The sequence below is a fragment of the Leptonychotes weddellii genome, chromosome 9 (assembly GCF_054177405.1).
Source record: "Leptonychotes weddellii isolate Sample4059 chromosome 9, ASM5417740v2, whole genome shotgun sequence".
NCBI classification, from domain to species: domain Eukaryota; kingdom Metazoa; phylum Chordata; class Mammalia; order Carnivora; family Phocidae; genus Leptonychotes; species Leptonychotes weddellii.
In genome coordinates, this window is record NC_138377.1 from 93452077 (window position 1) to 93474301 (window position 22225).

At 43.8% G+C, this 22225-nt stretch overlaps 1 protein-coding gene across 5 annotated transcripts; it reads right to left on the bottom strand.

The window, feature by feature from the left end:
- Positions 1-60: 60 nt before the first annotated feature.
- On the bottom strand, positions 61-20594 carry PDCD7 (programmed cell death 7). 5 transcript variants are annotated; one of them, XM_081831253.1, is made up of 6 exons: positions 19664-20594; positions 17611-17749; positions 11441-11677; positions 11083-11170; positions 5463-5486; positions 61-147 (listed from the first exon to the last, which is right to left on the bottom strand). In XM_081831253.1, exons 1-6 carry the CDS (start codon positions 20534-20536, stop codon positions 78-80), a joined length of 1431 nt encoding a protein of 476 aa, XP_081687379.1. In that variant the 5' UTR covers positions 20537-20594; the 3' UTR covers positions 61-77. The 5 variants fall into 5 exon arrangements, with proteins under 5 accessions (XP_081687379.1, XP_081687380.1, XP_081687382.1 ...); XM_081831256.1 differs by lacking the exon at positions 61-147 and adding an exon at positions 154-835; XM_081831254.1 differs by lacking the exon at positions 5463-5486 and having other exon boundaries at positions 66-147.
- Between the last annotated feature and the right edge of the window lie 1631 nt (positions 20595-22225).

The window sequence follows — 22225 nt, forward strand, 5'->3', positions numbered from 1 at the left end:
GGAGATGGCTGAGGGCAGGCTGCCTGGTGGCAAGGAGAGAGCGTAGACCTGAGGACCAGGCTTGGTCTCAGATGGCCTCACCACTTTCCTGTGTGCTGACTTAGCTGAGCCCACACAGCCAGGAAAGAAAAGGTAAAGTGGCTGGTCCTGCATAGGGAGGAAATAAATAAAAACGAGAGCATTCAAACTGACAGGAATTGAGTATTGCATGTTTAAGTTTTGTTCTAGACCACTGTTTCCCAAAATGTGGCCTACAAAACTCGTTCTAAAGTATGTCATCAAAAAAGTTTCCAGCCAAACATGTAAGGGAAAAAATGTCAAATTATACAAACTATTCCATAAAAGAATTATTTCCTAACTCGTTTTGATTTCAGCACCACCTTGATACCAAATCTGACAAAATTAAAGGCCAATCTCTCATAAACGTGACTGCAAAAATCTCAACAAAAATAACTATGTATAGAAAAATACAACACTGCTGGCTTGAGGGTTGAGTTTATTTCAGGAATGAGAGACTGGCTTAATATTCCAAAATCAATCAGTGGGAATAAAGATAAATGTCAATAGAATAAAAGTGAAAAATTATATGATTATTTTTGTAGATGCAGAAAAAGCACTTGATAAAATCAATACCCATTCATGATTTTAAGAAAAAAACAATTAGCAACTTAGGAAGAGAAAGGAATTTCCTTAACTTAATCAAGAATATCACTAAAATATCTAAAGCAAACATCCCACTTAATGGTGAAATACTGAAAGATATCCCCAAGACTGGAATTGAGACAAGGATGTCCCCATCATCTCTTCTGTTCAACATTGTACTGGAGGTACTAGCCTGTTCAAAAAGAGAAGGAAAAAAATAAAAATATAAGGATTGGAAAGAAAAAATAAAACTACCATTATCTGTAGATGACATATATAGAAAATCCAAAGGAATCTATGAATAAAACTCTTAGAATTAGTAAGTTGATTTAGCAAGGTCATTGGGTATAAGGTCGATATATAAGAATCAACTATATCTCTATATATAAACAACAAACAATGTAAATTTTGTCTTTTAAAAAGGTTATTAGAGGGGCACCTGGGTGGCTCAATTGTTAAGCATCTGCCTTCGGCTCAGGTCAGGTCATGATCCTGGGGTCCTGAGATCAAGCCCCGTGTCTGGCTCCCTGCTCAGCGGGGAGCCTGCTTCTCCCTCTCCCACTCCCCCAGCTGTGTTCCCTCTTTCCCTGTGTCTCTCTGTCAAATAAATAAATAAAATCTTTTTAAAAAAATGTCATTAGAGGGGCGCCTGGGTGACTCAGTCGTTAAGCGTCTGCCTTCGGCTGGGGTCATGATCCCAGGGTCCTGGGATCGAGCCCCGCATCGGGCTCCCTGCTCCACGGGAAGCCTGCTTCTGCCTCTCCCACTCCCCCAGCTTGTGTTCCTTCTCTCACTGTGTCTCTGTCAAATAAATAAATAAAATCTTTAGAAAAAAAATTTTTTTAAAAATTAAAAAATGTCATTAGAGAATAAAATTTTAAATAAGGTACCATTTCATATTATCAATCAAACACCTAGGACTCGACAAGTTGGGTTACATTAAAGAACTTCCACTTATCAGAAGATACCATTAAGCGAGTAAAACAACAATGAAACAAAACAAAAACAAACAAACAACAAAAGACATAAACCAGAGGGGGGAGAAGATATTTGCAGCACATGTATCTGACCAAGGATTCATACCGGATATATACAAAGAACTACAAAGCAATAAGAAAAAGACCTAGTACAAAAACAGGCAAGAGATGTTAACAGGCACTTCATGAAAGAGGATATCCAAATAAACCTCAAAGTTGTTTAACCCCATTAGCCGCCAGGAAAATGCAAAACAAAACAATGAGATACAAACACACACACACACACACACACACACACACGCACAAATTGTTAAAATTAAAAAAAAAAAAAAAAAAAAGCCTGACAATATCAAGGGTTGATGAGGATGTGGACATCTGGAACTCTCCTGCACTGATGGTGAGAAAGTCAATTAGCATTAGTCAATTAGCTGAAATCTAAGAATTAAAAATTAGTTCATACATAGCTTCTGGGCCTTTTGGCTAAGAGCAAGTATGTATGCTAGTTTAATAATATTCACAACAACCAGGGATTTTATTTGTTAATGTATTCTAAACCAGATTAAAGAAAGATTCTGATCACATTCTGGCATTTTGCATCCAGGGCTTATCAGGGAAGCTGCACCAGGGAGTATCTCTGGCTTAATACAATGTCATCCCTACCAGGATGTTGCAAAGCCCTGTTGCGAGGGGTCACTGGGGTCATCCCCATGCCTACAGGGGAACATCATGTGAAGAGGCAGAGTAAGTAATCTGAGTGCAGAGGTCAAATGAAGCCAGATGGGCAAATCCTTTAATTCCCTCATCTCTGCTGTCTGCCCACTCTTGTCTGTGTTTTACTGTATGTAAGACTCAAAAGGCTTCTCCATCCCATGCCAAGAGAGAGTTTGCCAGCACACTGGGAGTGGCTCTCTACGCTACAGGATCAGCCAAGTCCCAGTGTGATCAGTAAGTTGTCTGCCCCATCAGCCTGTTCCAACAGGGGACCTCTGAAGCATAGGGAGTTGTAGGGGACATAGGAAAGTTAGCAAGTTTTGGCATTCTCAGATTGATCATTCACATTCTCAGCTATCATTAGAATTCTGAGCTATGGGGGAGGACCATAGTTTTGTTGAGACCCACGTGTGAATTGCCTGTCCACTGAGCAGGTACAGGGCCACCCTCTTCCTCCCTCACCTCTGACCCAGCATCTGCATCCTAATAGATATTCTTTACTCAGCTCTACACTTGTTTCTGGAGTAATTTAAGAGTTTGAGGATTCTGGAAACACCTCTCTTAAGAATAGCAAGGGCTATAGTGTAAGACATGATCTAGTTAGGACATACTCTAAAATGACAGTCATCTCTGCTAAACAGAAAATGAGAAGTACAAATTATGAAGTGATGATATTCTTCAAAGGAAAGAAAGTATTTTAGGCCTTATGGGGATTGGGGAAGCTTCAGCAAGGATGGGACCTTCAGGGTAGGGGAACGGCCTTTGAGCAGGAAAAAGGTAGAGTGGAGAGCATAACTCCTGCTTGAGATAGGGAGCAGAGGCAGGGCAGAGTGCGGGGGAGACCAGCTGTGTGACTCAAGTAGATAGTTTGTGCTGGGAAGCAGCCTGCAGTAAGACTGAGATTGGGGTAGAGCTGGGGAGGGCCCTGAATACTGACTCCATTCAGTAGATGGTGGAGAAAGCCCCGAAGAATCTGAAGGCGTGGGCTGAGGGTAGGGGAGTAGGGATATTGGCAAAGCCAGTCTGTGCATGCTTCAGCAGGCTGCATAATCCAGGACCTCTCCATGGGTCTGTGCTCATTTGGCTGAATCAGAGCCTAGGGGTGAGAGGCAGGGCAAGTGGGGGTGGTGGTAACTGGTCTACATGGAGCCCAGGCACTGACATTAGTACTATTTTTAAAAGATCTCCATTGTACTCTCTAAATGACTTCATCTTTGTCCATAGTGTCAGTAATCAATGTGCCGATGATTCACATATTAAATTCTCCAGTTCTTCTCTGAGATCAAACTCCTAAACACAACTGCCTACAAGGCATCTCTTCCAAGATTGTCCTCAAGGGTGCCTCAGACGCTATATATCCAAAGTGAATTCCTGGTGTTCCCCTACCCCAAACTGTTCCTCCTCCTCCAGGATTCCTTTGTCTCAAGGGAGGTCTAAGGTATACAGAGGACTCCTGCCCGACACTTTCTTCCCCTGCACCACTGCCCATCTCAAATCCCTGCCACGTTTTCTCTCTTAAATCTCTGGAATCCAGGCATTTCATGCTACCTCCACTGCTAACATGGGAGTCCAAGCCCCCATTATCTCTCACTTGGACAACTGGTGTCCACGTATCCTCTTACGTCCTAATGTTATAATTCTGTTTCATATACTGGGACAAAAGTGATCCTTTCAAAACAGCAAACTAAGCCAGTTTCCTGCTTAAAAGCCTCCAATGGTTCCCAGCTGCTCTCAGAATAAAAACCAAACTCCTGACAAAGGCTTCCAAAGCCTTGCAGTGTCTGGCCCCTACTACCTCCCCTCCTGTCTTACTCTAGCCATGCTAGTCTTCAATTGCCTTGGTCTCTTGGACCAACACAGGCCCTTTGCATATGCTATTCCAAATTTTTGCTACCTTCTTCTTTGTCTCTTCTGTACTAGTTTATAGCTGTTCATTTTTCACAGCTCAGCTGAAATATCATTTCCTCAAAAAAGCTTTTCCTGATCCAACCCCCAAACTTGGGTAGATCTACCCAGTACAGTGGCTTTTAAGATTTTTTTATTGTGACCCATAGTATGAAATTCATTTGACTTTGTGACCTAGCATAGACATATGTAAACTGAATAACAATTCTTACCTCTACTATATGATATATAGATATTTTCCATTTCACCTAAATGCATTACAGAACTCAAAAAAAAAGGGGGGGTGCCTAATCTTATAGAACCATACCTTTCCTTCAAAGCACTCAGCACATTTTTTATGACTGTTGGATCAATTAACTGGATATTAATCTATCCTCCTCAAAACCTGTATGAGGGAGTATTTGGTATTTTGTTCACCATTCTAGCCCTCATACTTAGCAAATTCATCTGAGCCTTAACAGGCATTTAATAAATATTTGAACAATGGAAAATATAAATCATGACTAACCACTTTTTCTTTGTGGTAGGTATCACAATTGTAACTATCTGTATAATTAAGCTTCTCTACTCTAGATTCTAACTCCAGGAGAGCAGAAATCCTGTCTTTCTGCTCCTTTTTATGTCTCCAGCATTTACTATAGTTCCTGGCAAATGGTAAAAACAACTTCTCAAGAACACAGTTCAAGTCCTGGTATCCATATTCTGGCAAGCATGGAGTTCAAGAAGTTGAGAGGTATCTACTGCTCTGCACAGTTATGCACTCTAGCACCAACTGCCTCAGAGACTGATCCTTGCTTCAGAGACTATGAGAAACTCAGTTGATTCCAACAAGCAAATGGAACCTACACTGGAAACAAATTCTTCATAAATAGCCCAATGTGCTAAATCAGGAATTACTGTATGGGCATATCCAAAAGTTAACAGTTAGGGGTGCCTGGCTGGCTCAATCAGAAAAGCATGCGACTCTTGTTGATCTCGGGGGCATGAGTTGGAGCCCCATGTCGGTGTAGTGATTACTCAGATAAGAAACTTTAAAAAAAGTTAACAGTTAATTATACAGGAATAGCTTATTGGTTGTAAGCATTAAAAGAAAAAAAAAATTTGGTTAGAAATACCTTATGTAATCTCTAGTCCCTAAAATATATCACTGCTCATACTTCATAGCACTCACATTCCTTCTATATATTCTGTATTATTTGAATGGAACAAAACATACTTTGTACTTACCTTGTGACTCCCAGGATAGCTTCCCTGTGGACAAAACATGTAGAAGTAAATTGCTACAACCGATGATATAATCCCAGCTAAGCTTCTTGATACACTCTTGCACAAGTCACATGGACACAGGAACATGAATGGGTTTAGAGCGATTACCTTGATTGGCTTGTAGCAAATCCTTTGGCGTCATAAACTCAGCCACTTGGGCTGAACACTCTTAGTATTTAACATATAAACTAATCTCTTTATTTCATTTTCTAGCGTTTCTTGTACTTCTTAAAAACAAATGCTTTGTGTTACAGAGTATCTCACAAATCCAGGGTCTCCTCTACTGGGAAATAAGACAAACAATATTCTTATATACAGGACATAATGAATCAACACATTTCTTGTTAATCTTTGAATGAGTTTCTCTATTTTCATTAATTTATGTTCAATATAAAAATATAGGTATAAAAAAAACATGATTTAGGAAAGGTCTGCCGGCTCAAAAGGACCGTAGTTCCTAGTTCTGACTGAAAAGCATAAAAGCCAACTAACAAGAACCAGCAAGAACGATGGCCACCCCTATCATGCAGAATGTGGGGTATAAATACCTTTTCCACTGAACAGGAACCAGGGGTCATTGGAGAAATGACTGCTTCCAGGTTTGGGATAGGAAATGTGAAAGACAAACTTAGAACAGAATACTGGAATTGAGTGGGAATTCAGGAACTGAGTTAAAGGGGCTCCCACTGACCAAAGGTGAGGCAATTGATGAAGAAAATACTAACAATGGGTTGGAAGACAAGTATGTTTAGATCTGAGTTCATAATGATACTTAAAATTCACTGGTCACCTTTGGAGGATGCAAGGGGTCCAGTTCATTACTTTGAAAACTAGTAAAAAAAAGGAAATACTTATTTGCCTTTCCTGTACAAATTATACCCTAGGGTAACCAAATGATTGATGAGGGGATGTTTCTCTTTTTAGAAGTATTCCAGCTGGGGCAAATGGGTGGCTCAGTCCGTTAAGGGTCTGCCTTCCACTCAGGTCATGATCCTGCGGTCCTGGGATGGAACCCTGCATCAGGCTCCTTGCTCAGTGGGGTGCCTGCCTCTCCCTCTGCCTGCTGCTCCCCCCTGCTTGTGTGCTCTCTGACAAATAAATAAAATCTTTAAAAAAAATTCCAATCTATACGTGGTCAAGAAATGTGTACACTCTTGATCAGTGCTGTCCAGTAGAAATATGTGATCCATGTATGTAACTGTACATCTCAATTCAAACTCAATTTCAATTCAAATTCTCAATTTCAATGTAGACATGTATGGCATTTAACCCCAGGTGGAAAAAAACCATTCCCTCTTTCCTCGTGCCCAATAGCCATATATGTCTACCCTACTGGACAGTACAGCTCTAACCACTAAATCATAGGAAATATGGAGAAAGAGGAACATGCTGTCACAAGAATGCAATTAGTAAAATCCAGACTGGAAACTCTTCAGGAAAAAGTGACCCAATTTCTTCAAGTAATAAATTGTAAGGGAGAGACAGAGTACAAGAGTACAGAGGAAGAAGAAAGACCTACAGATTATCAGAAACTTGAGACATCATCAACCAGTAACAAGGTATGGATTGCATCTAGAAGCTAATTTGAACAAAATGTAAAACACATTTATGAGATACGGAGATCTGAATATTGACTGGATATTTGATGATATTAAGGAGTCATTCATTTCTTCCATTGCAATAATGGCACTATGGTTAAGTTTTAAAAATATCTTTTAGAGCTACGCATACTAAATACTTATGAATATAATGTCTGGGATTTGCTTCAAAATAATCCAGAGTGGTGGGGATACAGATAAAACAAGACTGGCTATGAGTTGACAGTTATTTGAAGCCAGATGATGGGTATATGGAAAAAATTATACTATTCTCTTTACTATTCAGTGTTGGAAATTTTCCATGATAAATTAAAAAAGGCTGTGGTTAAAGATTACGATGACACTGTCCGTATTCTCAGAAGTACAATTCATTAAAGACACTATGTCTTTCTTTCCAAACCCATTAAGAACCAGCAGCTGCTGTCCCTACCACCACGCAAGGCAATAAACCAGGAAAAACTTCTAAAACAAAACCAAACAAATGACAAAAATAATGTTTACTTTATTAAAACTTTGCAGAAGCTGAACGAGGAAAGAGGGAATGGTTTTTTTCCACCTGGGGTTAAATGCCCCTTGGGTTCTGAGTTTTCCTCAATCTCTGCTTCACACTCTTGCTCCCAATCAATGCAGATGTCTTAGTGACAAGGCTGCCTGGATACTGAACACATCATACAATTCATCTTTTATTTCTACTCTTTCTGCAGCTCATCAGAGAGCAAATGGTGGAGATTTATAACAAAAGGACACACAGGCTTATGGGGTTATGTGAGGCTAATCACATTAGATTTTAAGGTTTATGAGCTTAGGCATACACTTTGGAGTGCTGGCCCCCATATCCTATCCGTTAACTCTGAAATGCAGAATATATAAATTTAACAGTGCAGATTCAACAGAAAAAGAACAAAGGTGTTAGCATGCTACACCCCAGAGCTTCCAACCACATGAAATCATTTCCAAAGTTGGTGTCCTTTCCTGCTTACCCAGAGTTAGATTCCACAAAGTTTGGTGCTTGAGGTTCACCTCCCTATAGCAAATGTCTATTTCACAAATTTGCATTTTGGAGTGAAAATGTGTTTCATCAGTGTGAAAGTGTGTGCAGTGATTTGGTAAGGAACAAATTTGGGGGCAAAGGCTCAAGCTAAAAAATAAAAATGGTATTTATTCAGCTTTTTGGAAATATAAATAACACAATAGATGACAAAGAGCAAAACAAAACAAACCCCTGACATGTTATATGATCAATCACTTCCAGGCACAACAGCATTTATTAATGAATATAAAAAAATAAATTTGATTTTATTTTTATCTGCTTTCCTCCCAGCTTTAACTACATAGGTGTTTTTGGAAGCTTGAGTTTCTAAGAAAATTCCACAGCTATACCGGCCCCTACAACGTGACTGAGTGAGGTTACGGTTCCACTCCCAAAGGGAAATAAATGTCTATCATTGGGGATTCTGAACATCCAAGACCTCCAGGAACTTAAAAAACAGGTGTTTTTGTTAGGATCCTTCTCACATGGGAAAATGCAGCCATTATCCATTAAACCACAATCCAATGTTCTCCGCAGGACTACCAGACTAGGCCACTGAGCTTTTCTGGCAGCCTTGCCTGGAGCCTCTCAAGTTGCACCAAAAGTGGGAGTCACAGAACCAAAGATAAGGCATTTCTGACCTTTCCTCCTAGGAGTCAGAGAGTTCTCTGGGTAGGGAGGGTAAGGAGGTTTTGCATCAAGCCTGCCTTCACACTCAGTACTGGGGGAGGGCTGCTAAGTCTACCCAGTGCACACTTGCGTTGAGTGTCTGGAGTGTACTTACCCATCACCACACAAGGCAGTTAAGAGTAAATTAGCATGTCACCCTGTACCAAGCCCCTTCAAAACAGAGGCAAATTTGGTGAACCAAGGCCACTGCCTGTGGTAATAACCCCAGTTCACCTAGGTCCTTTCCTGAAGAACCATATTAATCTCCTGATTCAAGAGGCATCTCTGGCCAGGACAGAGCATGCAAGGAAAACGTAACTTCTGGGTAGGGCAATGCCACACGGAGTTTAGAGGTTGTGGTTTAGTCTACAGCACAAGAAGATGGTGGCATCACTAGTATTTAGAGCTGGAAAGAGCCTTGGCCGGACCACACTCCTGGAGCATCTTTACTAATGCAGCTTAATGGCCGTTGCCCAGATGTCGTTGCTGGGGAGCGGGGGAAGGACCCATCCTTGGGGAACGGAGTTGCCTTTGGGATGATCAGATGGCACCAGGTACTGATCCCAATCATGCCTTAATAAGAACATTGTAGAACAACTGTTTATTTGTTTTATTCCAAGCAAGATGTTCAGCAACTAAATATTCTATTTCAGGACTTAGCTTTCAAATGACTGACGTACTAGTCCACTAAAGAACTTGACTTCTAGGCATTATGCAAAAAGACTGTATTTCTTAAATGTACATATGAAGGGCAAAAAACTGCAAAGAACTTACAATCTTATGGATAACCAAATAATATACAGTTGATCCTCATTATTTGCAGGTTCCACGTTTGCAAAGTTGCCTATTCATGAAAATTCGTCTGTAACCCCACAATCATTACTCGTGGTGCTTTCGTGGTCACTTGCCAACATGCATGGAACAATGAAAAATCTGAGTCCCTGACAGGCACATTCCCACCTGAGGTTGAGTAAGGTGACACTGTCTTCTTGTTTTCAGTCTCACACTGTAAAGAAGTGTCCTTTCTACAGTCTATTTAGCACCACATTTTCCACATATTTGTGCTTTTACTGGTGCCTCTGCTTTATGAGACGGTCCCCAGGTATGCCGCAGTGCTAGCTAGCATGAGAAGGCTGGCGTGTGTCTTACGGAGAACACATGCTTGCTAGAGAAGCTATGTTGAAGCAGGAGTGACAGTGCTGTTAGCTAGGAGTTCAAAGCTAATAAATCGACAATATATATTAAATGAGGTGTTTTTAAAAAGAAATCCACGTAAAACGATGTTATATATTGATCGGTTGATGAAAACGTTGTGGCTTCAGGCTCACAGGAACCTAACCCTGTATTTCTTTGAGGGGTAGCAGCCCAGTATTCTCTAATTTAGTACATGCAGCTTTACAGAACATAGCTACTGTGAATAATGAGAATCTACTGTACTTATATACAAAGAGACAAAGCTAAAACTTGTATGTTAGCCAGAAATATACTTTTCCCAGAACACAAACTTGGTATGCTAAAAAGCATCATTAGAGCTATAGAAGGAACCTGAGAGATCACTTAGTCCAGTGATTTTCAAACCAGGCTTTCAAGACCGCTAGGCCCCAAGCAGATGTTCTGGGGAATCTAAGAAACAACAAAGTGCTTCCAGTCAGTAACAGATCTGAAGTGCCTACGGAACCCACTCATTCCAACTATTTACAAATGGATTTTTCAGAAGACTGTCTTTGGGAAGAACGCTACTGCTGAAGTTTGAAGGCCACATTCTAGTCCATCATTTGCATTTTGTAGGTGAGGAAAGTGAGACCCAGACAGCTGAAAACTTGGCCCAGCTCATTAGTAACGGCCGATTAAGATGAGATTCCTTGTTCCTAGCTCTCCTGGCTTTGACCTGTAGGAACTCACAAGCTGGTATGGGGCTTAAACAGCCTCCACAGGCAAGTAGGCAGGGAGGGTTTCCTTCCCTTGGTCTGTTTAGCAGCAGAAGAGAATTAGGAAAAGGAAGCCAATGCTTTAAGTCAATACAACAGCTATAGCATGAGACAATACTTGTTGGGCAAATCACAACCTGAGTTTCAGTTTCTTCACCTGTTAAAACAGAGACATCTACTTCTCAAGGACTGAGGACTAAAGGCATGTGTGGCATCCTTAGAACCTAGAAACTTTACATAAACCAGTAAGAAATTAAAAAAAAGAGAGAGATAGCAATAGACCTCAACAACACAAGCACCTCAAGTGCTTCTTGCTACCCAAGGGGAAGGCAACATGGAGAGAGTGCCCCTCTGACCTTATCTGGATGAGTGCTGGCAGGGAGTGCTCGGCTTGGAGGTAATACTGTCGGAAGGGTTGCAAGAGGTGAGCGAGAGGGAACTCATCTGAAAAAGAAAAGGCATGTTACCACATCATCACACTTCATATCTAGAGTGTATTTCTCAATGCAAGCTGACTGAGCTTAGGACTATGACAATATGACAATGTGATCAAATATTTCATCTTTATCCATTTCACAGTACACAGTACACAGTTTAGAATTTCAAATCTTGAAGGTGCCATTTGCTGCTTAGCTTAGGTTGAGATCATCCATGAGGAAAAAGAGCTGCCAATCTAGTATTTTCCTTTTCTCCCCTGGTTACAGAGGAACTTACCTGGATCCCCAAATAACTTGGACTCAATTTCACGCTTCTGAAGTAAAAATTTCTCTTTTTCTTTCCTCTGTTTCTTTTCTAATTCTCTTTTCCTCTCTTCCTCTTGTTCTCCTTCCAACATGACTCTGAGGGCTCTCTCTTCAGCTTCATATAATTCAGAGCGTTTTTTAATGAGTTTTCTTAGTCGCTGAAGATGATGCTCAAAAGTCTCATCTGCTGAGGCTGGAGGACAGACCCCTAGGAAGAGATCCAAATGGCATTTTAGATAAAACTTTTTATCCCCAAATCTGTGTTCTAATAAGAGTCTCAAAGTCCTACTTACATTATGAATTTGCAAATTCTAACCCATCTTCAAGGCTCAATTTGATCTTGAGTCTCCAATTAATCTGACCCCACCCTGACTTTCCCTAACTCCTCTCTCTGGATCATACCACTTAACCTGAGTTTATTTCTAATGGCTTTGATCCTTTGGGCTGTGAGCTCACTAGAGAGAAATATCTTATACTTCTTCACTCTGATATTCCCATAGCACAGGCTCCCAGGCTCAACTAATAAACAATTCTCCTGCTAACAGAGTCTGAAGTTCTGGGAGAACACACTTGGATAATGAGGAAGAAATACATAACCAACCACACTGACCTCACAGTCTGCTGCTTAGTGTAGACGGACCAAATATTTCATTTTGCCCAGTTTTAGTATTGAAAGCACAGCATCCTGGGAAACCTGGGATGGTTAGTCACCCTGATTTAAATGTGAGGTCAGCTAATAGGATAGGCAACATAGCTAGTGCCACAATTGGGAAAATTTGATTACAGACTAGTTAGTAGGTGATATCAGACGATTATTACTAATTTTGTTATGCGTGATAATGGCATCATAGTTGACTATGCCTATTTTATTTAGGTGTTCTATTTTTGTGCATGAGTGAGTTTTTTAAAAAGATTTTTTATTTATTCATTTGAGAGAGAGAAAGACAGAGAAGGAGTGGGGGGGGCGGTCAGAGGGAGAGGGAGAAGCAGACTCCGCACGGAGCAGGGAGCCCAATGAGGGGCTCGATCCCAGGACCCCGGGATCATGACCTGAGCCGAAGGCAGATGCTTAACTGACTCTTGATTTCGGCTCAGGTCATAATCTCAGGGTCAGGAGATCAAGCCCTGAGTCAGTCTCCACACTGAGTGTGCTTCTCCCTTTCCTTCTTCTCCTCCCCTGGCTTGTGCTCTCTCCCAAGTAAATAAACAAACAAACAAACAAAATCTTTAAAAAAATTTCATAAGGAAAATGTTTTAAAATTTAAGGAACACTTGAATGGGGCGCAGCTGTGCACTCACTACCACACGGCCCTGCGATAGAAAAGCTGCTGAAGCTGCTGGTGATTCATCCTGGAGTGATGTGGGTGTTGGCCATCCTGTTAGTTCTCAAAGATTTTAAAAGCAAATGTACTTATTATGGAAGCATCTTGACAATACCAGATACAAGGAAGAAAAAAATTCGAACACCATGAACATAATCAACCATTTTTATTTCCCCCTGTTGAGCCTGCAGTCATTTTTTTCATCCATACATTAGCAACGTCACATAGTTCAACATAATATGTGGAATTTCTACATCTCCATTTCAATTCTCTATATTCTTCTCCAGTCTTTATAATTATTGAATGGCTCTATTCCTCTTTCATCAAATCAATGTACCATAATTTACTTAACAAGCTCCCTACTCCTGGACACTTAGGCTGTTCCAAATGTCCTATTATCATATACTGTTATTGGGCATGTTACTTTTTTCCTTCTACAGATTATTTCTGTAAGATAAATCCTCAAGAGAAGAAATGTTTATGAGTACTTCCAGGATCACCTAAATGTGGTACTAAACTGCTTCCTAAAAGAGCTGATCGAGGCCTTTGGAGGTCTGATTCTTTTCTCCTTCAACCATCGCCACTAAGTGGTTGTGGAATTCGCTCTCCTATCTTCACCTCCAAGGCTAACATTTCTCCAGGTCATTTTCTCATGACTGCTTTGCTTGAACAGGTTTCCAATCACTCAGTCCCAACTATAGAAACTCTACAACTCAAATCCATCTTCTACTAAGTTGCCAACTACTTTCCAAATACACACAAAATTCTCATGCAGTGAGAAACTCAAGCTGTCACTACCCTGTTTCGTAATAATTTCATGATTGTTTAATTTTTTTACCTAGACCAGGAATTGGCAAACTTTTTCTGTAAAGGGCCAGATAGTACTAAAATCTGCCAGTACAGCCAAAATACAGACACTCCATCAGCCCCAAAGTGCCCCCCCAAGACCCCAAGAGGAATGGTGGCCTGCCCCCATCTCACGCTGCTGGGCCTGCACCACGAACCCACGCCTCCATCAACCTTTCACTGATCACTTCTGATCTCCACGATACATTCCCTCAGAAATGGCAATCCTCACCCAGTCTTTCTCTTGACCCCAAGTACTGACATGGTTTAGGTTCCCTCTGCCTCTCCCACTCACTCCTCCAGCTCCTGCAGCTCCTACATACCAATGCCTTGTTTTCCCTTCAGCCCCCCACACCTTAGGGCCTTGTCCGGTCTTTGAACCTTGGCATGGTGAGAAAAAATCTGCTACCTCTAAAGTCTTAAGCATGATTTTTTTCTGACTAGGACCTTCTACCCTCCCAGAAGGAGTGGAGGGGGCGCGGTCAGAGGGAGAGGGAGAAGCAGACTCCGCACCAAGCAGGGAGCCCAATGAGGGGCTCGATCCCAGGACCCTGGGATTATGACCTGAGCCGAAGGCAGATGCTTAACCGACTCTTGATTTCGGCTTATCTCCTCCCTGGAGACTTGTCGGCTTCACTAAAACCTCCAAGTGAATGTATCCAAATCCACCCCCCTTCTACTCATCCTCACCACAACTTACGGTCACTCTTAAAGCAAAACCCTAACAGCCCTGTGCTCACCTGCCAGTTGCAGAGCACTCCTGGGAGAAGTCATCTGATTATGATCTAGCGCCAATACACAATGACATCAGCTGCGCCCACCGCACCTCCCTACAACCATACTCCCATGGGTCTCTAGTTGGCTCGTACTCATTCTTCACAGCAGTTATCTCAAACCTTTACTGCTCTCCTAAAGCCTTCCTTCTCTACTGTCTCTGAAGCAAAGCGTCTAACCTATCTCAGAGAAAACAGGCTAGTAGGCAGGAAATCTCTTAACTTTCAGCCCCCAATTTCACTCTTTTGCATGACTACCCATCCTTGTCTCCTTCATTTTCATTCCAGTGGAAGATAGATCATTCTAGGGGCGCCTGGGTGGCTCAGTCAGGCTCAGTCTGTCTTCGGCTCAGGTCATGATCCTGGGGTCCTGGGATCGAGCCCCATGTCAGGCTCCTGCTCAGCGGGAAACCTGCTTCTCCCTCTCCTCCCCCTGCTTGTACTCTCTCTCTCTCCATCAAATAAATGGAGAAATAAAATCTTAAAAAAAAAAAAAGGTGGATCCTTCTACACTTAAGTTAATCCCTCCACCTGGGATCAGGAGTCTCCCTACCTCCTGCAGGACCTTGAGCCATCAACTATCCCCCCTGCTTCTCTCTGACCCTCTCCCTCTACTCACTCCTTTGCTCGGCAATTAAACATGTTCAAATTTTCCCCACGACCCTAAAATTACCACCCCACCCTTTACACTGTCAGATACTGATCTTGCTCTCTCCTTTCTTCCCAGGCAAATGTTAGTAAGTTGAACTCACTGTTTGCTTTTCTTACCTCCTATTCTCTCTTTAATCTAGTCTAGTCTACCTAGACTCTACCCATACCATTCTGCTGAAATGCACCCAGCATAGTTCACTGATGATCTATTGGGTACTAATTGCCATGGAAGTTCCTCAATCTTTAGGTACTATCATTATTCCCTTCTTACAGATGAGGAAACCAAGGCAAAGAGACGTTTGGGTAACCTGCCCAAGATAACACAATCTCTCTGAGCATTTGCCACTTTTCAGAAGGAGGGAGGGGGACCTACCTTCTCCTTTTACTTCTCTGACCTCTCTTGTGGCCACCCCTTTATCCATCTGGATTTTGACATTCCCTAGGATTCTGTCTTTTTGGCCCTCACCTTGTACTATACAACCTCCTTAAGGTCATGCCTACTTGTGGCTACATGCTGATGACCTCTTAACCAGGATGTACCACAGGCACCTCAAACTTACCCATGTCCCAAATTGAACTCACCAAACCCAAATCTGTTCCTCCTCCCATTGCTGAGTTCCCCAAGTTATTTACTTATACACTCCCTCTCTCCTTTATTCCTATTTCTTAAATCCATTTACTCTTCTCCAACTCATCATCTGACCCTTAGTTCACACTCCCATATTATCCATGCCCAGACTACTGAACACCCTTCTCAGTCTCTCCTTTTCTCCCTCCCTCCTAGATGCTCCAAACCTTTCTCTGCTCCACCAGCACTGATCACTGCTGTCATTTCACTTTCTGCTTAAAATCTTTCAATGGTTCCCCTCAGCTTTAAGCATAGGTGAGAAGTCTAGTGTGGCCCCTAAGACACTTTGCAATGTGGCCTTGCTTACATATCCAGCTTCATTCTCTCAGCCCTTACTTGGAGGGAAAAGTTTTAAGTATGTAATGCCAACTAGCAGCTAGTTACCAAATCATTTTACATTCAAGTCCATTAACTCCACAGAAGCTGCTTATTTTTATATATCACAATTCCTCCAAAATTTCCTCCTTCTTCTGGACCAAAGTGAGAAAGACTAATAGCGAGAAATTATGCTAGGAAATCTACTTGGCAAAAGTTTACTGACAACTCACCTCACAGAGGCCATGAAGTAGAAGAATATTAAATAATAGCCCTCAGGTTTTCATTCCCTAAGGAAGAGATAACGGTAGACACCGTAGATGCAAACTCCCCTTTGACTCATGTGCTATGGGGTCATCTGCTTCCGAGGCCTGAATTTGAATTAGCCGCTCTGAAGGCTGGCATGCAGAAGCTAATCACTTAGCTAGTGAATGAGCTTGGCTGAATACACAATGGTCACATCCCAGTGAAACTTTATTAAGGGTCTGACTCACAGGTTTCATTTATATTTTAAACCACAGAGGGGAAGTCATTTGCTATCATGGTACTTGCTAATTTGTGTGTTCTCAAATATCCCTGGTGAATATCAATGGCCTATAGCCTACTAATAAATAAGGCAGCACGTGGTCCAAACCAGGTCCAAGTGAGGAGGAAGTCACCTCAGCCCAGATCAGGGAAGGATGGAGAATGTTGAATCTGTATTTAGTTTTGAAGGATAGTGAGAACTTAAAATGAAAAAGATGGAACTGAGGGCCCTCCACATGAATAGACTGGCAAAAGTAAAGATTAAGACAGCCAAATGTTGGGGTGCCTGGGTGGCTCAGTTGGTTAAGCGGCTGCCTTCAGCTCAGGTCATGATCCCAGGGTGCTGGGATCGAGCCCCGCACTGGGCTCCCTCCTCCTCGGGGAGCCTGCTTCACCCTCTCCCTTGGCCTGCTGCTCCCCCTGCTTGTGCTTTCTCTCTCTGTCAAATAAATAAATAAAATCTTAAAAAAAAAAAAAAAGACAGGCAAATGTTGAAAGCACAACTAGGGATCTTCTAGAAAACCAATGCTTCCTCTAGAGGCAAGAGGAGACGACTAAGGTTTTCTGATCCAAAAGCATGTAAGCTGAGGACATCCAAGCAGTCTGCAAGGCACTCCCTGTCCTGTCCAACCATTCACACCTCTTATAAATATCAATGTTTCAGGTTGGAAACCTATCTGAAGGGGCATGCCAAGTTTTCAACACCTTCTGAAATACCTAGTAAAGGTAGAATAGCTTTTGCCTTGGTACATGGGCAAAGGTGGCCAGCCCTGCGAACCTCACTCAGAGAAGCGTGGCCAGGAATGCCTGGGGTGGGAATGATGAATCAAAGGAAAGGCAGCATAGTGGGTTCCCACACCTGCCTCTCTTTTCAACCTTGTCAACAAAGGGGTAAACAAAGTCTGAGGCTTCTGCTTCAAAAGTTCTGTGGTACTGCTGACAAGCTTTATTACTCTATTCGGTGAAAAAAAAATTATCAAACATTTTTCCTTCAAAAATTTTGGGGGAGCTAGGGTAAAGAAAGGGAAGGAGCAGGGCAACAGAGGAATAAATACAAGTAGAAATGCAAAGCCATGGTTACCTTTCCTTGCTGCTGCCTCTTTCCTGAGCTTCCTCAATTTCTCCAAGGCCCGAAGAATGTCCACCATTCTTTTGGTGTCTGCTTGCTTCTTCCTCACTTCAGATAAGACACCATCAGCAGCAGCTTTAAGTTCCTGCTCCTGGAAAAGAGAGTCCATGAGAAAGACCCTAGTATTAGGAACAGCCTTACAGCAGAGAACAGCTGCCTAGAAGGTAGATTTCAGAAGAACAGACAGTTGCAGGGTTAAGAGTTTCTACTGGATCTCCATCTCAATTTCCTAGGCTGGACGAAATTCCTCTCCTACACTGGTCCAGCCAAGGGATTATCTTCTCTGCAGTTTCCATGTGGGTGCTGATCTTTGTTTCTTCCTTGGAATTTCTTCAAGTGTAGTCCAAGGAACATCTGCATCAACTTTAAGTTGGGGCTCTCTTATTAAAAATGTAGACTCCCGGACCTAAAGATTCAGATTAGGAGGGAAGATAAGGAATGGGTTGGAAGGGCCAGGACTCTACAGTTCTGTCAATGACACACAACACGTATGGCTTGTACTCCAGTGTTCTTAAGTGCCTAGGATCTTTTGACATGACAGCCTTTCAAACACTGAAGACCCTATCCTACTCTTCTTAAGTTGGTTCACATGTAGACAAAATGACTCCGGTTCCTCATGTGGTTGGTAAGAAAGATCCTTTTGCCTAAAGCTCTCTTCCCATCTATCAAATAAATGCCTATAATTCCACCATTACAACCACACCATGCTGTTTCCGTCTTCTGCTTCTATTACCCTCTCTGCACCTGTTGCTTTCACTTTGCTTTGACATCTCCTTTAAGACTCAGTTCAGATGTCACAATATCATCCACAAAGCCTTCCCTTACACCATCCCCCAACAGACTGGATATTCCTTCTCTGGGTTCGATAGCACCTACAGTTGAAACCCTAACACATACCATGCTGTACAGACATGGTCCCCATGAGGCTCTAAGCCCCTCAAGGACAAGCACTATATCCTATTCATCCCTATCACCAGCATTGGGTCTGGCACATAATGGGTCCTTATTAAATGTCTGTGGAACTGATGCTAACTCCCTTAGATTATGGTGCTGCCTCCAAGTATTCTCCTTTAAAGCACAGATATTCCTGGAAGTGTGAAGACAAATCTTGCCATCGCATTTCAGCGGGGAGTTATCAGATTCTAGGGCAGTAACAGACACAAGGAGGAAGAGGAGGGAGGAAACCCTAGCTGGTTGTAGAGAGTGAAGGGAGGGCGGCAAGCACCTAGAGGCACTCAGAAATAATGAACATGCCTTCAACTATCTGATCAATTTCCATTTTCACCCTGGCCCCTAGGTAAGATCAAAAGACTTTGGAATCAGCCAACCTGGGCTCAGATCAGGAGTAAAACTGCTACAAACCAGTTTGTGATTGTTGGCAAGTTAGCTTCTCTACGCCTCAATTTCCTAATCTGTAAAATGGCGAGAATATGGTTTACCTCTCAGCGTTGTTACAGGGATTAAAGATCTGGCATATGCAAAGGCTTTAGCATAGTGTCTAGTATGCAGCAAGTGCTCAAAAACACCACTGTTAAACCTGGGGATATGTGGTTTAAAATTCCTAAACAAAGTAATCCTGGGCAAGTCATCACTACTGCCCCATCAGCCAATTAGGGTAAGGCACCAAGTGCTCTATATTTTGTATTAAAATCAGCGAACCAATACAAGAAACAAGGACCCATATTTTTGTTCGCCTTGAATGTTAGTAAGTGGACAAAACATTGTAGCAGGAAACAGGGCGTCTGTAATCCCTGCAACGTCACTGTGTAATCCTATACTTTGTATTTACAGGACCCGCAGTACACCTTGAGCATTTGTGTTCTGTACTATGCATCATTTACACGCAATCAACATGAAGACGAGGTCGGAAAGCCTGGCTACCTTATTATTTTACGAATGAGGAAAAGGAGGCTTAAACATGGGAAACGACAGCGCAAAGCCTCACGGCCATTCAGGTTCCAAACATCACTACCTCCAGCCCCTGCGCATCTGTTGCTGCTCTTACCCGCTTCTTCTCCTCCACCTCCTGCACACATTTGACCCTCCAAAGGTCAATCTCCTGCTCGCGCTCCGCTGCTCGCGCGGCCTCAGCCTCCCGCTCGGCTTCGCGTTCCCGGGCCCTCTCGCGAAGCCGCAGGCGGCGGCGCCGGACCCTCTCCAACCTCCGCCGCGCCTCACCCACATAGGCGGCCTGGGTTAGCAGCTGTAGTCTCTCGGCCAGTTGGGCGCGCAGCGGCGCGGCCTGGGCATGCAGCAGTACCCAGGCCGCGCCATCTGCCTCGGCCTCGCGCAGGGCCTGGCCCAGGTCTCGCAGCCGCCGCACCAGGCGCAGAGCCCCGCGCAACCGCGCGCGCACTTCCCCCAGGCTGGGCCCGGCGGGCGCGCGCGGAGGCACCGGGCAGCCGGTCCGCCGCGGGGTTCCGAACACCGCCTCTAGCCACTGCCGGTCGCGCAGGCGCTGCAGGGCCGCGTCCCCGAGTACGTCGGACGGCGGCGGTGCCTCAGGCCAGTGCGGGCTCCAGGGCGGCCCCGGGCCGGGCGGCGGCGGTCGCGGCCGCTCCCCACCGTCGGTCCCCGGGAAGGGCCGGCATTGGGGCGGCGGCGGGGGCAGCGGTGGTGGCGGCACCGGGTAGAAGACGCCACCGCCGCTACCGCCGCCGCCTCGAGAGGCTTCCCCGGAGGCCCGGGGCTGCAGAGCCAGCGGGGGCTGGAGGAAGGGGGCGGAGGCCCCCGGAAAGGGGCCGGGCCGCTGGGGAAGAGGCGGCGGGAAAGCCGGGGAGGGCAGCGGCGGTGGCGGACAGCCGAAGGGAGCGGGAGGCGGCGGCTGCGGAGGCGGCGGGCCTGGGCGACCCGGGGCGAAGAAGGGCGGCAGAGCCATATCCACGACGGAGGGAGTCTGAGCAGTGACAGAATTTGAGTGGTTCCCCTAGAAAGAGTGTCTTCCGGGGAGGAAGTGACGTAGTACACGCGCGACGCCAATACGACGCGCGGGTCCGAGAGCCCCCGGCGTTTGTGGGCGTTTATTCAGTTCTTCAATTTCTAAATACTGCTCTTATTGAGCATTCTAGGTGCGGAGCCAGATGTATTGCAAACGTTGTAACTAACAGATACAGTTTCCCTCGTGAAACTACCTCTCTAGTAAAGAAACACATTAATCAAGTAATCGTGCAAACAAATGCAGAAGTGCAGCGGCGAATGGAAGTACTACCAAAGAGGAAAACACTGGGCAAGAATAGCTTATAGGAGATAAAGACTTAGTCAAATTAGGAGAGACTGTCCTAAGAATTTCAGCCTTCTGGTAAGTAGGAGATAAATAGAAGAGAGAGAAGCACAGTTCAGATAGGAACAGCATTTGCAAAAACTCTAGTAGATAGTTGGTCTAGTCTGGGAACTGAAAGAGTACCAGTATGGAAATGATGTGTTGCTGGGGTCCTGAAGCTAACAGTCAAGAAAGAATTCTTGAGAGGTTCTGGGTGCATAAAAGGTGGTTTCATTAAAGCACAGGGACAGAACCCATGGGCAGAAAGAGCTGCACTGGGATTGGTTATATACTTTTAAGTTGGGGTGGGGGTAGAAAAAAAGGAAATTTCCAAAAGGATTTTCATATGTTAAAGAAGACTTACAGGATCCTGGAGGTCCGGCTATGGTCAAGCTAAGGTTGCTTTTTGCCTCTAGCAAAGCATTAACTTTAAGATAATTGGGAGTTCCTGGAGGAATGTCCTACTCTCCTGTCTCAGGTATTTGTCAATGGGCTGCAAATTGTAAGGAAATTAATTTGATCTACCTTTCCTTTTGCCTTTGTTCTCCATGTCTGATGAAGCCCAGAAAGCCTGGAGGGAGCCTGGGAGGACAGATCATAGCATTCCAGGATCTCCTATCTTAAAAACAATGGGAAATCACTGGAGGGTTTTAAGCTGGAGAGGAAGGAAAGGCCATGCCACAAGATCAGGTATTTAAAATTAAACTATTTTGGGGCGCCTGGGTGGCTCAGTCGTTAAGCGTCTGCCTTCTGCGCCGGTCGTGATCCCGCGGTCCTGGGATCGAGCCCCGCATCGAGCCCCGCATCGGGCTCCCTGCTCGGCGGGGAACCTGCTTCTCCCTCTTCCACTCCCCCTGCTTGTGTTCCCTCTCTCACTGTGTCTCTCTCTGTCAAATAAATAAAATCTTTAAAAAAATAAAATTAAACTATTTTGAGATAATTGTAGATTCATGTGCAGTTGTAAGACATAATACAGGGAGATCTTGTGTACTTTTCACCCAGTTTCTCCCAATGGAAATATCTTGCAAAAGTGTAGTACAATATTACAACTGAGACACTGACATTGATATAGTCAAGAAACAGCATTTCCCTATCATTGCTTCCAGGATCCCTTTATAGCCACACCCACTTCCCTTCCTTAACCTCTGGCAACAACTAACCTGTACTCCTTTATATAACTTAGTCCTTTCAAGAATGTTATATAGGGGCGCCTGGGCGGCTCAGTCGGTTAAGCGGCTGCCTTCCGCTCAGGTCTTGATCCCAGGGTCCTGGGATCGAGCCCCGCATCGCATCGGGCTGCTTGCTCAG